Below are 17,454 nucleotides of genomic sequence, written 5' to 3' on the forward strand. Positions count from 1 at the left end.
CAGGAGGGGGGAACCACGGTAGCTGCAGTTCAAGTCATTGTGCATGGATGGTAGTGACTGGGATTGTGAGAGGGGCTGAAGATGCTATTGCCCACTGACTTTCTGGTTTTAGTTTGTTTTGAAACTTAACAAAAAGTTCTGTGCAGAGGACTCTCTCCCAAATTCTTTGCATTTGTATTCTTCTCTGAAATAGTTCTCTAATAGTCTCTTCTGGGTTGGTGGGGTTTTTTTTGTTTTTGTTTGTTTGTTTTGTTTTTTATTTTTACTGCTCTAATTAGAGAGCATTCATATATATCTGTTTTAGAGTGATCAACCTATAGCCAGGCCATTATTTTCAGTCTTGAATTAACACTGCCTTAAGATATTAGAAAATCAATGGCTTAAGGTAACGCATTCTAGATTGTGATAAATGAAAATGATGTCAGGTGTAGCAAGTATTTTATGATATTGTAATCTACTAGATTTTTCTCAAATGATAGTGTTGTTTAAAAAAAAATAAGTATAATAATGTGAACTTTGTTTTGTGTTGCCTTTCTTGTTCTCCAAAAGAAACGAAGAAGCCATGCTGCATTTGCAGTAGAATCAATGTGGTAGAATTGCTCTGCTGTCTGGATGGGAGCAGTGAGAGATCATGGTAAGGAGTGGAGGGAGGGCAGTAGGACTTTAGCTGCTTGCTGCCTTCTCTTACAGTGTCTCCCGTCTCTCCATTCACTGGTTTGCTGAGGGCCAGACCAGTATCAAAGCTGCCATAAAGAAAGGAGCAGGGACATGTGGCCAGGAATAGGAGGAAAGAGCAGGGACTGTGTTTTTCACAACAGCAGCCCATCAGATTGGTTCAACCATTGTATGAAACCTCATCCCAAATTCTACTGCAAAATAAAATCCCTGTTTCATGTTGGTGTTCCTCCCTGCCTACCGCGCCCCCCCCCCCCCCCCGGCCCTGCCCTGATATGTAGTTACATTCTCTGTGTTTAGAGAACTTGATTTGTGAAAGTGCTAAGTGTTGATTTAACCCTTGGAAAAAAGAACTTCCTTGCCATTTTTTAGTATTTAAATGACTGTTGAATGCTTTATTAAATGTACTCGTTTGTACTGTGTACTTTGGAAAAGCTCTAACTTTGCCTCAAGGTTGAAGGCAATGCTTATAGATTAATGTTTAAATGTATTTGAATAATTTGTAGGGAGATGGAGGTAGGACCAGGTACAAGAAAAATGAAATCTGTGTATTTTCTGTAAGGATTGTTCCTAGAGGAGATGTTCCCTTATTTAACTCCTGGGGTTACAGTTTTCAGTTAGAACTTGTTCTTATCTCATGGGAGTTGAGAATCTGTTTAAGGAAATGCTTCAGAATATTCCCACTCTTGCTCTTACAGCCTGACAGTTTCAATTGTCAGTTACCATATGTATTTTTGTTTTATGTAACTGTGTAAAAGATACTGAAAACCCTCTTCCTATCCTTCTGAAGTGCAGAAGAAAGTGTCTGCAAATTCTGCAACATTTGAAACTGTATACTCTGATCCCTTCCCTGCAAAAATAAAAGCCAAGAAATCTTACAGGGGAAAATAACCTCTTGTGTGGATCAGCTGCTGGAATTTCCCCTCTCACTGGAGAGCCTCAGCTCCTGGTGATGGCAGTTTCTTTCTTCCGGAGCTTCTGTTAAGTTTCACTCAGTTTTACTAAACAACTGTGCTGTTTCTATTTTCAGTGTCTTGTATTTGATGGTAGAGGTAAGACAGTTCTCTTCTAGGCCAGAGGCTTTTTTCTTTCATCTGTTAATTTCTCTTTTTTTCATGTTCACCAGCAAGAGATTCCTAAGGCTGTCTATAACTAAGCAGAGGGTTGATATTAGCAGGCCTGTTACAGACTATCATTGTAACTAAGCAGATAATTTTGTGAGTAGCGTTTTTCTGTTCCAGTTCTTGAAGATAGTGTGATACATGGTCTGTACACTGACCTTAATTTTGCTATTCTTCTCTTCCCCTGAACAGAGCTGTGACCTTCAGCAGACTCTGAAACCAGGCAGATACCCCTAAACCCCCAACACAGTTTTAAACGAGTTTTGGTTGTATTGGGATAGCCTCAGGATTCCAGGTTTTTCCTTGGTCCTTCGGAGATGTTGGTTTGTGCAGCAGAGCTCCTGTATTCCTGATTTCATCTGTTAGCCTGTTTTCTGTGAGCCATCTCACTGTGGCTACTCTGTATTTCTAGTCTATTGGTAGTTAATCCTTGATTTCCTTTCTCAGTTCACAGTGGAGGTTAACTATCTTTAGAGATCCGGGGAGGGGGGAGAGGTTTGGCTGCTTTTTTTTTTTTTTTTTTTTTCCAGTGGAAAGGGAAAGGGTTACTGTTTGGGTTGCTGGAAAAGCCCATGTTCTAGCTTTCCAGTACCACAAGGTACTCTGTTTGGGTATCTTTAGAAAAAGAAAGCAGTCTGCCAGTTTATGCTGGAACTCTTGATGGCTTCATTACCAATGTCATGGAGCAGCTTTTATCCAATGGCAACCTTTCCAAGTGAGGCAAGATGTCTTCTTTCTTTTGTCTCTTTAAGAGGTCTATTTTGGCTAAGCATTATCTGAGCTATTTCGTTAAGCCCAACAGCTGCATTAGTCCAGTGAACTGTCTTGGTAAGTATCTCCCAGATCAAAAAATCATCCTTGTCTAGGAGGAAGGACTGCTGTCAGTGTTACTTGAAGAAAGCACTTTTGCCTAGGCTTTAAAGCTCACAGAACAGTAGCATGAAAAAGAACGATGCTTACTCAGACACAGTCACACTATTTACAGTTTTTGTCATCTGCTTGTCTAAGTAGCTGTTCAGAAATAAAACAGATGTTCCCATATTTCTGTAAGCAATGCAAAATACAATAAAAAAAAAAAGGAGCATCAGTGTTCGCAACTTACAGTCTAGGTATCCAAGTAAATTGGTGATAGTTTTACAGTTTGAGTTGTTATCATGACTTCAAATAAATGTGTTTGTATTGAGTCAAGAGGAAAAACAATCTTAAAAGGCAAAGAGGAAGAAGGTGATAAATCAGTGGAGTTAGTGAAGCCTGTTTTGGTAATCCTGTTATGTTCTTTACTGCAGTAAATCCACTAGTTTACCCGTGTCCTTGCAGGTTCCTCATCCTGTGTGTAGCACTACTATTGCAGTATCGTACATCACAGAGCAGGACGTGTGGGCGATGGGCTCTGAGCTGTGTGCCTGATAAACATGACAAATAGTAGCTCTCCTGATCTGGCCCCTGCCTCCACCCTCATGGGAGCACTAGGCTCAGCCAGTGCTTATTTTCAAAAATAATCTTTTGAGATACCTGTCCTTCTGTCAAATCTGTTTGCATTTGGCAACATGTTCAAAAATTGTCAAGAGATGGAGGGCAAACAGCCTGGTTGGATGTGAAGTCCTTGGGAAATGAAGCTGAATCAGCTTCTTGTCCAGCTTATGCATTGGCTTTTCTGTTCTTGCCTCTCCTCCTTGTAGTTCAGGTAACATTTGTCTGTTTTTTCCGTTTGTCCAGTTTGGAACTGGGCTCTCAACTGCTTTCACACAGTGCGATTATCTTCTTCCATCTGTACAGTCATCATTTCTGTATCTGGAGCAATGAACAAGCAATGAAAGATACTATTTTTTGCAAGCATTTTTTTCCAAGAATGTTTCCTTTTTAATGGATTTATTGTGGTGTGCAAGATGTTTTTAAACAGCAAAGAATAGACAGTTTCACCCCCTGCTGATTCTTCCTAGGGTTGTTGACTAACCAATATTAATTTCAGGGCTAAATGATAAAAGCTTTTCTTCAGAATTATTTACTGAGCTAAAAATAAACCTTGTTCCCAGGTGCTAATTTGTCTTTTCCCTAGTGATATTTGCATTTTTGGACTATTGCAGAAGTATTTGCAATTTTACGTAGTACTTGGTAATAACTTCTCTCCTATTTCTTCTTATTTCATTGATTTCTTGTGACTGGTGTGTCAGGGAGGTCATTAGGGAATGGTAATGAGTAGCCAACCCTGTTTAGCTTATCTTTAATTTCTTAAGACCTTAGATTTGTTTTTTCCGCTGGTGTCAGAATCCACATCAGGAAAGGCTTGTAGGTATGGGTAATGTATTTTTTTTTAGGTCAGTTGACATTGCTTTGAAAAAGTAGACAAGCTTCTAGATCACACTTCTTTAGCTGGAAATAAAATCACAATCCTCAAGCTCAGTACAGGTGGAAAGCAATTAATTGCTGTGAGCTCTGCTGCAGCGGGGGAAGGATATGGAAATCAGTATTGCCTCTGGGGCAGAGAGATAAGTTATAGGGATGGAGGAAACTAATGTGTAGTAAAGCCTCTTTCCTTTTCAAGTCAACTATTTAAAATGATTGTGAATTTTTGATTTCCAGCCATGTGCTTTCCTTTTTTTAGGATCAGGTTTGAGAACTTGGAAGTGGAATGGTTTTGTTCTGTGAAGTGTTCTGCTGGTAAACAATTATTTCAGTGTTTGCTGCTAGTCCTGCTGCTGTTTTTCACCAGTGTAGTTTTGGGGAAGTCATCCTGGGGCTTTGGTGAACTGTGTTAATCTGGGATCTGGGGACTTGGGTTTGAATTTTGACTGCAGTACTAGGCATTTATGGTCACTGGGGAAACATGTTTGCAAGGCGTTTTATTCTCAGCTCCAACATGGTTACGTGTGTCTGTTGGAAAAATGTGCTTCTCCTTACAAGTTTGTTGTGGTGGTCTGGTGGTTTTAAGATTGGAGGATGAGAGGAAAGTATTTTAAGGTATGCTTTTCCAGCAGAGGTTTTAACTGTATAGCTAACATAAGTCATAAACTGTTCCATTTGTAATAATCGAGGACATAAAAGCAGCAGCAGTGACTATTGGTGTACATTTCAGCGATGTTTGTTCAGCTTGTTCAAAATGTTGATATATTTTTGTGTAGCTGTGTCTTTGGGGAAAGTTCTCTTTAGATCAGTGAAGGAGTGCGATGATGAGTGCCCTTGTAGCACACGCTGTGGTTCTTCATATGCTGCCTAGACATTATGGCTTGTTTGAATTTCACGTTGTTGTTGGCTTTTTGACAGTAGGTGTGTTGGTCCGGTGGACAGGAAACACCGGCATCAGTGTAGGCTCTGGGAACAGTTCGATAGACAAGTGTTTGCTTAGTATCACACACTGGATGACTTTGAAAGAATATGAGTTTTCAGACTACAAAATAGATGTCATCTGTACATTTTAGGAGAAGAATAGGCTTGGTTTCTCTTTAGAATCTCTTTCCTTAAGTCCATCAGGATTTCAGCATATTCATGGGTCTGTTCCAGAGCCTTTAGACTGAGGCAGTGTCAGGTTAGGATGGATTGAAGGTATTTAGTAGCATATGGATTCTGGAGTTACTAGCCTTTTAAGTTCTTAAGGCAAAATATTGTATCACAGAATGAGAAATTGGTGATCTGACTTAATACATTTGTGGTAGCATTGATGGCTTTGATAGAGGGGTGATTTAAATTGTGTAGTTTATAGATGCAGTTTAGTTCGTCTTGAAGATAAGTGGCTCAGTAGTAAAGAGAGATATTCTTTAATGCGTTCTGATGTTTTTTTGTTTCATCTGTTGTACTTGGATTAAAGACCTGCCTGGCTTCTCAGTCTTGGGGAGCATATAAAGAAGTTCGTACAGTAAGAGAATAGGGTTGCTTAGTTTACTGGGAAGAGAACTTGAAACAAGTTTTTAAGGCAAAGAGGAATCAAGTCAGAGTTGCCAGCTTCTTTTGCTGATTGTCAGGGTTTGGGATTACTTATAGCTCTTTCTTTGGTATCTAGGACATGGTGGGATTTAAGGCTTGGGTAGTTTTTTCCTGAAAGGCTGCAGTTGTGGATTGTCGCAGAATAGGGATTGTAGTGGTGCAAGACATAGGTAAAGACTCTCTGGTTTGTTATGGGGTTGGGTTTTCCCACAAAATTGTTGGGGTTGGGAGGTAGGGTTTGATTCTGTAATTAATCGATATATATATATATATATATTTCTATTTAATTACTTTATTGGCTAACTTAATCTTTTCTGGTCTACCTCTGCTACTTTTTTTGGCTCTTGTTCAGTTTTAACAAACTTTTTTTAGGAACTTATCAGGTATTTGTAATTTAGGTATTCTGGTTAATGGATAAAGGAAGGATATAGAAATTACTCCCTCTTCGTGGTACACCACTATATTCTGTCAGTACTCCAGCAGAGTGTCAAGAATCAAGAGTCAAAAGATCTGTGCTACTATGAGCTCTTTTGAGGAGTCCCTTTTATGTCAAGGCAAATGTGATTTCCCCCCCATCCCACCTGCAAATAATTTACAGAGTTATTTGGGCTAAAAATAGTTAATAGTGGAAAGAAAGCAGCTTTCTTATGATTTCTGCTTAAATGAAAAGCATCAGTGGAACCCCTGTCCACTTAATGATAGTATAAGTTAAAAATGGTTACTAAAAGCAAGGGTATTTAGACTGCCTCACTGCAGAAAGATAGCATTAGGCTACTACAGTAATGCCTATTGGATATTTGCTTATCCCTTTAATAAATGCAGCCTCTCTTCTAAGGAGCTCAAAACACAAGGGATTTAATAATTTTTAAAAATCTACATACCCTGGTGCAGACATGAAGATTGTATTTGATTGAGAAAGGAACCTTAGTAAAACAGGTGCCAATTAGCTACATCAGGCTGAGTGTTAAGCTGAATCTCCAACCTGTTAATAGAGAGGCAGTAGTACAGGAATCCACAGGGTTTTATCATATGAACATTGCTGAAGTCCCTGGACTGGGAAAAACTGGTACTCCGGGATCTTTCTGTTCCTGGACTGATAGCACTAAAAGACTCTCAGACTAAAACTTTGTAAGGGTTATCTCTGGAGTAAGTATGAACACTGAGTAGCAGCTTTCAATACCTTAGTCATACTTAGATTATGTCCAGAAATCTTTGCTGTTTGGGGGACTTGGATCGTGACATCTTTGTGAGGACAGGGATCCTGACAGGTCTAGCAACTAGGAAATTGATGGAGCTGCTTCTCAAAGTCCAAGATGGAGCTGCTTGGAGTCCAAGATGCCTGGTTTTCTGAATGAGAAGTTTTCAGAGGCGGGAATGCTTTAACGTAGTCCTTCAATGCTGCCGCCTTTTTTTGGAGAACCATTATCCCTTTGTGTTCTTTTGAGGGTAGGGTAATAAAGGTGCCTATCGGGAAATTGGTAGAATATTACACTTTAGAGTGGTCCTACATTTACTTCTACTTGATACATCCAAGAGTGTTCCTATATTGACCATTAAATAGTCTTCGTTAGCAGCTGTGTGAACTTAAAGAAGTTATTATTTTAGTGACCTTATTTTCCTCAAGCCTTTGTGCATGTCCCCCTAAAGTTCATATTGGTACCAGAATTAATAATTTCCCAGAGTTTTTACTTTATATGTGACTTCAAAATGCATGTTTTCTTTGATAATCTGGACAAAATTTTCTGCAGTTCTTCTTGGCTTTTCTCATCAGAGTCCCATATGAGGAAAAACAAAAAGAAACAAATGCCCAAAGAACAAAAACCTGAATCATTCTGAGTTTTTTCCTTTATTCCAGTGTTCTGCATGTCAGGCTCTGCTGCTTTTTGTGAAAATTGGTTTTATTGTTGGCATTTTTCCAGATGCAATGAATAATAGAACACCAGATGTCCACTGCTGAGAAAAATTACAGATGAGTAAACACTTTTCTGAGGTAGCATAAAAATCTATTAGCACTGCTTCTAGTGTGCCTGTAGACTGTGTATGCTCTTGGCCTGTTGTGCTTTGTGCTGTACAGAGATGAAAATCCAGAGCCTGTGTGACCATCTAAATGTGTTTGACTACCCCAGGGATTCCTGCCTTCCTCTAGATGTGGATTATTTTGCAGGAATAAGCAGTCACTCACTGAAGTGCTTGAGTGTGTATTTAATCACTGGATTTAATTTTAATTATTGGCACACATGGATTTGATTGAGGGTAAAGTCACAGAAACATTAGAAGAAATGGGGGGGGGGGGGCGGGGGTTAAGAAGGGATATCAAGAGTTTGTGTAGTTCTCACCCTTTTCCCTCCAGCAGGCACAGTTACGGTTACGCCATGTTTTCAGACCCAGAGCAGGCTGTGTTCCCAAAGCCTTGTCTGTTTTTTCCCAGCTGTTTCAATCTCCTAGGAATAAGCTTTTACCACAAACTTTGCTATGTTTGTTGTACGTGACAAGTGTGACCCATCTATTTGAGATAAGAAAAAAAATCTTGAGTGGTGGGTAATTCACATTTGCTTGAGCAAACTATTAAGTGCTTCACTAGTCCTTATCAAGTTTTTCTCAGTATCTTACCTTGCTGCAGTTTAAACCTGTTGCTTGTCCTATTCTCACTGAGAACAAGAGTTTATTCTCCCTCTCCATTGCCTTTGCAGCAGTTTTTACATATTGGAAAAGAAGTCATCCTCCTTCAGTCCTGTCTGTGTCCAGCAGTACTCTCCTGTTGCTTTCCTGTGCAGGAGTGTTTCTGAGCCTCCTGGAACCCTGGCTTGGCCCACTAAAATTAACTCTGCAAAACCTGGAAAAGTTTTATGCCATTTTAGTGAGCTGAATTGGCTTACTAAGAAATCACCTGAAAAGGACGGTCCTGTTGGGGGGGAAGCGTTTCATTGTCTTGATAACTACCTTTTAAAACTTTATGCTAAGGTATGGTGAACAGTTACGCTGTCCATATCATTGTTCAATCTTTTGCAAGTTTTCATTGATTGCTCAGTCTTTTGTTTGGAGGGTGATTCCACAGTTGCTAAGATAGGCAAAATCTCTCTCAACTTTAAATTTGTCCCATGGGCTTTTTTGTGACTCTCAATGCTCTTGCATCATCTTAAATAGATGGGTGAGTTTATCTTCTCAAGACTCCTTCTGACTCTTGAAAATACAAGTACAGAAAAGTAGAAGACTTCAAGGATCCATCTACTCATGCTCACAGTTTGAGGATAGTAGAATCTAACTTTCTAGAGCCCTTTTTATTATGTGCATTTTATGTTTGAAGCAGGTAGGTAGGAGGCTGCTAAATAGCTGATGTTATCCTAATGAACAGATGGCAAGGAGCAAGTTGTTAATTTAGACCTTAATGATCCAGAAATTGGACTAGCATTAGAACTCAGTGCCATAACTTTTAGTTTTGTGCGATCAAACCATAATTATTTGCCTTAGGAGTGACAGAGTGCCCGTAGCCCCCAGTGATCTCAGTCACAGTTGTGAATGCTCAGTGCTGCAGAAAATCAGGTCAAGTGTCTCACTGGGTGTCCTTAGAGTGAGGAGCAGTTATGTCTGAAGAGTCTGTAAGAATAACAAGGGAAAGCAAGCTTGTTTTCATATGCTCAGTCCATCAAATTTATTTTTATTTTAAAAAACCCAATAATTACAAATTGAAAAGGATAAAATTTCTGTTCTTGAGCAAGCCATATACAGGCAGTCATTTGCACAAAGCATTTGATTAGTATCTCTAGTATTAGCTGTCCTAGGTATTATAAGAAAGCAGTATATGATAGTTTGGCTAAAAACTATTGAAGTAAACACTGGAGATGATCAAACAAAATTGTCTGAGTGATGTGTGACATTTGAATCAACTACGCTATTATAACCATGGTTAAAAGGTTATGTCAGCTTTCCTGTGTAATCCTAGTGTCAGCATCTCAGCAGACACACACAGTACAGGAATTAGCTGCTACCTTCTGGAAGCAGTAGCAGAAGATATAGGAAAAAGTGATTGGTTTAGGCAGTTCACACATTTTGAGACAGAAAACTAAGTATAGAAATGTGGTAGTATGACTTGGAGGTTTTTGTCATTTAAGAATTTTATTCCCAGCTCTGCAAGAAGTGATTTGTGTAACCTTTCAGTGTGAGGTCTTGCATTCGTAATTGTGAAGAGCACAGGATAATATTGCACACTAGAAAGTGAGACTTCAGATTATTTTTCTGGCTGACTGGGCAGGACCTTTCTAGGCTAAAAGTGTTTGGTAAGAGGAAGCAGCAACAACTGTTTTGCCTGTAGAGTCAGTTCTACGTGTTGGTGCAACTGTAGTGTGGAACTGAGGAGACAACTGAAATTGAAGGCAATGTTAAACGGACAGTTAGGGGTTGCCATGAGATAATTCTTGTTCCTATGTGTATATATATAACACATGTGGAAATATCTTTAAAAATGGGAAAAAAAAAAAAGAAACTTTAGTCAATGATAATGGATGTCTACTAAATACTTCAATTTTGTGTAGAGTCTCGTGTTTTTGTTCTTGGCCTCCTGTTTTTCTTGTATTATACACATTAGCTCTGTGAGGTTGCTTCCCTTTTTTAATGTATTAACTTCTTACTGACATTTTCTGAGGAAAAAACAATTGTCCATCCTCAGCTTGCTGTTCTGATGACTCCGTCGTTCTGAAACCTAGCCAAACCGTGGGCCACTGTTCAGAATTGTCCCTTTACTGCAAAACAACTTATGTCCACGTCGCTCTTGTACTGGGGAGCCCAGCAGTGGGCACAGCGCTCCAAATATGTCTTATCAGCTCTGAGGGAAAGGTCACCTCCCTCGATGTGCTGGCAGTGCTCTGCCTAAAGCAGCCCAGGAGATGCTGTTGGCCTTTGCAGCAAGGGCACATGGCTGGCTTGCGTTCAAGTTGTCTACCAGGTCTCTTCTGGAAAAGCTGCTTTGCAGACGGTTGGTCCCAAACCTGTGCATGAGGTTGTTCCTTCCCAGGTACAGGACTGTGCGGTTCCCTTTACTGAACTTCATGTGATTCCTGTTTGTACATTACTCCAGCCCTCCAGCCTGTCCAGATCCCTCTGAATGGCAGCACAAGCATCTGGTCTATCAACCAACTCTCCCTTTTTTTTTTTTTTTTTTTTTCTTTTGCTTTTGTTGTTGATGTGCCTTTGTAGGTTGGGAACTGCAGGTCCTACTGGGTATTAAATGGATAACAGCAACGGCAGACACACACATTTGGGGAAGGGATGTGGCATACTAATAATAGTGTCCAGTATGATTCTGAAGGATGTAGGAAATGAAGCATTGCCATGTTGCACTAGCCTAGTTGTTCTTAGTATTGCCTCCTTCTATCACGGTTAGACTGGATTAAGAATATTGCAGACCACGTATCAGCAGAGTTTGCTATGTACTTCAAGTATTGAAGGAACTCACTAGTGCTTAGTGTTAATTTTTCTATCACTTGGACTTTCAATCTTGGTTTAAATACTTATTAAAATGTAATAATGTAAAATTTAGATTTTGTTTAGAACTTCAATGAAATTATCTTCAAGATAGGCTAAATAAGCATTATGTCTTGTTTGGCCTTAAATGATGCTATGTGTTTTCAATACCAGAGCTGGAAGATGTGATTTAATTTGGCTTTCAGTTCAAGTGGCCGCAGGGTCAACATGAATTAATCAGTTTCAAGTTCCAAACCTGTAGCAGAAACAGTAACATATTATGCTTACAGAAATACATAATCCAAAGCAAACAAAAACTATTGAGTGATGAAGAATGTATCACAGCATTTGGTAAATTTGTTATAGGGTTAGTTCCTGATGACTGTTTTTCTAGTTCTGCAGGATTTAGAATTGCACTTCCAATTTCTAAATATTATTTTTTTTTTTTGCCTTGGAGATGGGATAGCTGGGCAGGAAGGATTTAAGTGGTGTGCTCAAGGCCATGCATGGGGTTAGATAAAGCAGTAAAAGGCTAGAATTTATCTGTCTGCATGTAAGATCCTCTTTTCTCTCTCACCTTGTTGATCAAACCTTTTGGAGCTCTGTCTCAGTGTGCAGCATGCTGCTTTCTAACAGGATTGTCGTTTGCTGCTGATGCAGGCCTTTTCCTGCTGTCAAACGCTCTTGTTGGGCAAGAGTATTGAGGGGACAAATCTTGTCTCTAAAGTGAGCATGAAAAACTTAAGTTTTATGTGTTTTGTTTTATGGTGCTGTATAATGGCATGGCACACCATCGTGTATTCTAGCTTCTTGTCTATACAGGCAGTACATTTGGGTTTCTCGGATTTCCTTTGGCCCATAATGGGATGGAGAAGTGTACTGCTTTACCATTTTTCAACTTGCAAGAAAAGACGTAGCAGGGAGCACCCAGGGAGAAAGCAAAGTAATTTTAAATGGAGAATGAAGTTATGACACATGGGCATTACCAATTAAGTAGTAGAAGATACTGCTTCGTCACTATGAGCCATTGTTTGAATATATTTTGCACTCGGATGGGACGAGGTCACTTGGTCAACAAGGAAAGGGTTTTGAATGGGAGTCATTCAAATACCAGTTATCTTTTATTTTGGATATCTTCTAGGCAATGGAATTAATAATGATGTAAATCTTATTGCTACATTGAGGATTTGGGGTTTTTTGTTTGCTTGTTTTGTTTTGAGTTCAGCTTTATAAGGTTAGTTGAACTTGATTTGGTTGTTGCTACCAGGTAGTTGCTTGGAACAACTGTCAGCTTTCAGGGTTTGTGTCAATCTGTTTGTTTGTTGTTTGGCTAAAATGGGTAGATTACTTCAGCACCAGAGAGGCAAACAAACAACCTAAAGACTGCGAAAGGTATGGGTAGCTTTTCATGTTAGTAGAGACTTCAGAAAATATTGATGGAATGCATGTGTCAGATTCATTGTTGTAAAACTGTAGAGCCTTTCTTAAACCTAAGCTCATGATGAGATACTTATTTAAGAAAAACTATCATAAAACTGACAAATTCCCCCAAAAGGCCTTTATTTATTTATTTTAAAGCAGAAGTTTTATATTATGGTCATTATGTCTGCCCTGGTTATTGTGCATGATTAAAAAACAGAAGCATAAAAGAGAAATGTTTACTTGTGTTCCCGTTGTATGTTTCAACTGAATGGTGTCTTCTAGTGCCTGCTTTATATTCGTCTGTAGGTCATTTTTAACTATGCCAGCATAAATTTGTCACCTTAAAATATACATGTGCAGGTTTAAAAAGCTGCAAACATGCTAAGGTCATTAAAATTGGGATTGAATGAAAACATCACACTTTTTTTTAAACTCCTAAAATAGAAGCACTTGACTGCAATTTAAAGGACAACTTCAACTGTATTTTGTTTATTGTAGTTTAAATAACCCAAAATGCAGAAGTATGAAATGTTCCTCCTCCTGCTCTTCTCTTCCCCAGGATAAAGGTGACAAAATGGGAATCTGTCTCAAGCTTTCAGGATTTTATCAATGGCTTTATTCTCAGTCTGAATGAGACAGAAAGGAGGAGACTTTGTCTTTCCTGTTTATAAGAACATCATCTTTAAGAAACAGGTATTTCTTTTATTAAAACCAGAAAAAATGTGAAAGTTCACATTTGTGTAGTCCATAAGGATCAATGATTTTTCACAGTTGTCAAAATGAATTTAATTGTGTGACTAAATTGAGAACACTGTTCCAAGCACATCCAGCTTTTCATTAGTCACTATAGTGCCTTATTTTATTTCCAAACCAAGCCTAAGTAACATGGGTGATAATTTAAGACTGAGTTTTGGAAGCAGGTGGTGGTGTTTCTGTGAGCATAGAGGAATGTAACTGTTGAGGGAAGTTGCAAGGCAATTATCCCAAGACTGTTAAGGGTTTGCTAACTTCAGCTGAGTATCTGAGTTATCCAGAACACATAATAGCCGGCAGGACTGTAGTGGACATGTGTGAGGGATATGGCTGATGTGGATTGTGTAATGGGGTGGTGCTATTCCATGTAATTTAAGACTCAACTTCTGGTCAGTCCCACAAAATGAGCAGGATTGTGCATTTTCTTTTTGGGCTTCTGGTGCTGAGCTGTTCATTTTCTAGCTCATCAGTATTGACAATTCTTATATTTTAGCACTCTTTGGCTTAACACTTGTTAAGTGCCCTTATTAACACAAGACAGTAGATGGGCAACTTTGTCATCTTCTAGATGGTCCAGCCTGGACCTAACCACATACAGATGGGTCTTTTCCAGCACTGTTTTGCAGTTTCCTGTGTAGTATAGGGACTGTGAGAAAATACCACAGGACCTTGCAGTTCCCTGTGTGTTAGGTTGTCTGCCATTATCACTGTGTCAAGGCTGTGGATCCAGCCTCCTTGGTTCTTCAGTCGCTTCTGAATGAAACAGCTCTTCTCTTCTCTTGGCTCTTCATACCCTTCACTACATACTTTCTTTTAGACCAGGATTTTGCTTTTAAAGTTATCTCTGAGCAAGTATACTTTTCCTTGTGTGTGAAAGCACTTCCCTAGAGCAGTTGTATGCTGCTGATTGTTATATCTGAGCGTGCACAGCACACCAGTTGTGAAGGGTGATAACTAGGTTAAAAAAATAAAATAAAAAAAAAAAAAAAGAAATTCCACATAACAGTTGTGCAGGATGCCTTAAACATCTGTGGAAAATCTCTCACATGAAACGCACATAAATTTTCTTGAACTTCTTTTGAAAGCTCTTCTGGAAAGGAAGATTGATGCCTATTATCCTGCTAGAATTAGATAATCTGAAGATCCAAAATGGATAGGTTTCCTCTGAGGTCTAGTTAGCATATGCAAGAGTGTGTGTGTGCGCGTGCTTGTGTGTACAAAAAAAATAACTTTTTTCTTCTGATTTAAACAAAGGGAAGGTATTACAAAAATGTGTACATCTAATTGTCATGGCAGGAAGAAAAAATACTTGCAGAAACTTAATCAAAAGCTTTCTTCTTCTGTTTCAGGATTTTATTAAATATTCTTTTTAGGTTATACCTAAATACTAATAATATTTTGTGACCACCAGAGTGCACGTTGTTCCGATTGTAGTGAACCTCTCCATTTCAGAGATCTGAACATTCCCTTTTTTTCTTCATATAGGAAATCAACTCAAAACTTAATTCACTCTGATGCTATGTTTCTTTATAATAAATTCTTACAAGTGTCTGAAATGGCTGCTTTATGTTGTTGTATGGGTGTGTCGTTCTCTTGTTAAGAGTAATTGCATCCTTTAAAACATAATGACTAGTGTCTTTAATGAAGAAACACTGTTAATGGAAACAAGTTATGGAAATAGCACAAATAGCATGTCATATAACATTTTAGTTCATGACAAACTTGGACAGACTTGTGTCTTACAGTGAAACTGGAGAGCTTTTACAGCAACCTGGTGTGCTGGCTGTGGAAAATGACACCCTTTAAACCATTAATGTTAGAGTGATACCTTTAATTCCAAACAAACTTCTCTTTTGTTAACATTTGTTTTCAACAAAGTGGCTTGCTAATGATACCTGAGGAAAAAAACAGCCAATGAGATGGCAGTATATAGTGAAAAATTTAAATTTATTGATGAGACACTGTAAGTAAAACTGTTGGTGGCGCAAAGTAGTAAGTACTGGAAGAACTAGTTGCATGCATCTGTGAGTCTAATTGGAACTGTAATAACCAGAGGCAAAAAAGTCTGTTCATGCTGTAAATTATGGTTTTGGTAAATAAATACTGATGTGCATATAGTAGGATGGCAAATAATGCTTTACATGTTGTACTGTTTTGCTTAGACTGGTGCAGTTTTATTTAGATACTGTGTTTGGTGCAGGTCATGTTACCTCTTCCTGGCTTGATTTTCCTGCTGTCTTGTGCAAAGCTACTAGAGCACAGAAGAAACTGCCCATTGAGAAGAAATTAAATATTTAAATAAAGGAGGTTTAAAATATCCCATGGTTTAAAAATACGAAGTTAAGTCCTTGGTATTCACTGCCATTGCTCAAATGCAGTCCTCCATGTGGATATTTATATTACCCCAGGATCTGTAAAAGGGGAGAATGAAAGAAATTATTTTAGTTTCTCCAGAACTTGCATTTCTCTTATGTTTTATTACATCAAAGATTATTGCATCTGTCACACTGTGCCATTACTGAATGATAGTCACATCTGCTGGCATTAGTAAACTCCTTGATTAGTCTTCTGGGTAGAGAGATGTTACTAGTGGGTGTAGTGGTACCACAGATGAAGTCTAGTTTATTGTTTAAACTTACAACTTTGGTTTCATCAGGTTAAAATAGTTTCTGTTGCAGTTAGACATTTGCACAGCTTCTGACTATTCTGTGAAATTCAGTCACATAAAACTGTGAACCAGTGAGTCTGACTGAATAGGTGTAGTTCCATTGAAGGGAAGGTTGTCAGAAATATTATCTTCTACCTGTTTTATTAAAACCTGTATGATTTTAGGTGCAGATCTTTTGTCTTGATTCAAAACTAGGAAAGACTCTTTCTCATGAAACCAAACTTTTGTCTTGCAAGTTTAATCTGGTGTATGACTAGAAAATAAATGCCTTAAATCTAGATCGTCACATTCTCTGATTGCTTAGGCTTATATATTTATCTTGTTTATTTAAATTTTCTCAGAGTTCTGCTTGTGTTTTTGCATTAGAGTTACCACAAACAAATATGGGAGGTAATGCAAAATACTTTGTGTAGTTAAAAAAAAAAGAAAAAAAAAAAGAAAAAAGTGAAGTTGCCTAAACAGAATAGTAAAATCTGAATGCAAGAATATGATTAAGCTGTTTTGGGGGTATCCTTTCTAAATATCATGTGGTTTAATAGTGATGCTCCTTCAAAATTGACCATTTTTGTTTACAGTGCTTTTTATTCAATGTATGACTATTTTGGAATCATATCTAACAATTTTTTTCTCTATTTTACAGACTGGACTTTGACATTCTTTTCATGAAAGAGGTTTCCAAGTAGTTGTCTTATAATAACTTTGAGAAGAAGTTCTATGTAGCTCTTACTTTCAAGAGTGCTGCAAAAATGATTACTTCAGATTTGCCAGTACTACAGTGAGTATATGTTTCTCTGTATATTTGAAATCTTCAGTTTTAAAAAGGTTGAAGTAAACAGAGAGGTGATTGTGAGGATAAAGCACAAGCTTGAGAGAAGTGCAGATTAGTATGACTGTTCTAGGCCTCCTGTGTTTTCATATGCTGAAAAAATGTGTAAAAAATCAAAACACTTAATCTAAAAGATATTTCTTTATATGTATGGAGATTTAACTTTGCTGTGAAAAGCAAAACAAGATCTTTGCTACTTTTATGCTTCTGAATGTTGTGAGATTTCAGACATGTGTATGGGTTTTAGTCATAATTGACCATATTTGTGTATTCTAGTTGTGTACTCTTTCTTACAATGAGCTGTATTTATTGTGCAAATGCCTTTGGCTTCTGCAGTTGAAGACAGCAAGTGGCATTAGCATGTTTTGATCTTGCTGGGAAATAGGAGTGGCTTATACAAATGGGAACATCACTGTGCTGGGTGAAGTGAACTATTGGAAAGAATAGAGTGGAAGTCTATGAGAGAAGCTAGAGAGTAAATCAAGTAGAGTTAAGAAAGGAATTTTAGAAACGGGAACAAAATGGAGCTTTATTTGATGTGGTGGGTTGACTGTGGCTGGCTGCCAGACACCCACCCAGCTGCTCTCTCACTCCCCTCCTCAACAGGACATGGG

The 17,454-nt window shown here is 38.4% G+C and overlaps 1 protein-coding gene across 14 annotated transcripts in view; it reads left to right on the top strand.

Moving 5' to 3' along the window:
• Window positions 1-17,454, top strand: part of STAG1 (STAG1 cohesin complex component) — a 202,801-nt gene that overhangs the window by 26,915 nt on the left and 158,432 nt on the right. For 7 of the 14 annotated variants that reach the window (XM_075032127.1, XM_075032132.1, XM_075032123.1 and 4 more), the window contains 2 exons: window positions 13,153-13,286; window positions 16,655-16,789. In XM_075032127.1, coding sequence (XP_074888228.1) covers window positions 16,761-16,789 — 29 coding nt within the window. In that variant the 5' untranslated portion in view covers window positions 13,153-13,286; window positions 16,655-16,760. Of the gene's footprint in view, window positions 1-588; window positions 635-13,152; window positions 13,287-16,654; window positions 16,790-17,454 lie in introns of those variants that run through there. The other 7 variants (XM_075032133.1, XM_075032134.1, XM_075032125.1 and 4 more) reach the window with 2 other exon arrangements.

The sequence above is a fragment of the Buteo buteo genome, chromosome 7 (genome assembly GCF_964188355.1).
Source record: "Buteo buteo chromosome 7, bButBut1.hap1.1, whole genome shotgun sequence".
Classification (NCBI taxonomy): Eukaryota; Metazoa; Chordata; class Aves; order Accipitriformes; family Accipitridae; genus Buteo; species Buteo buteo.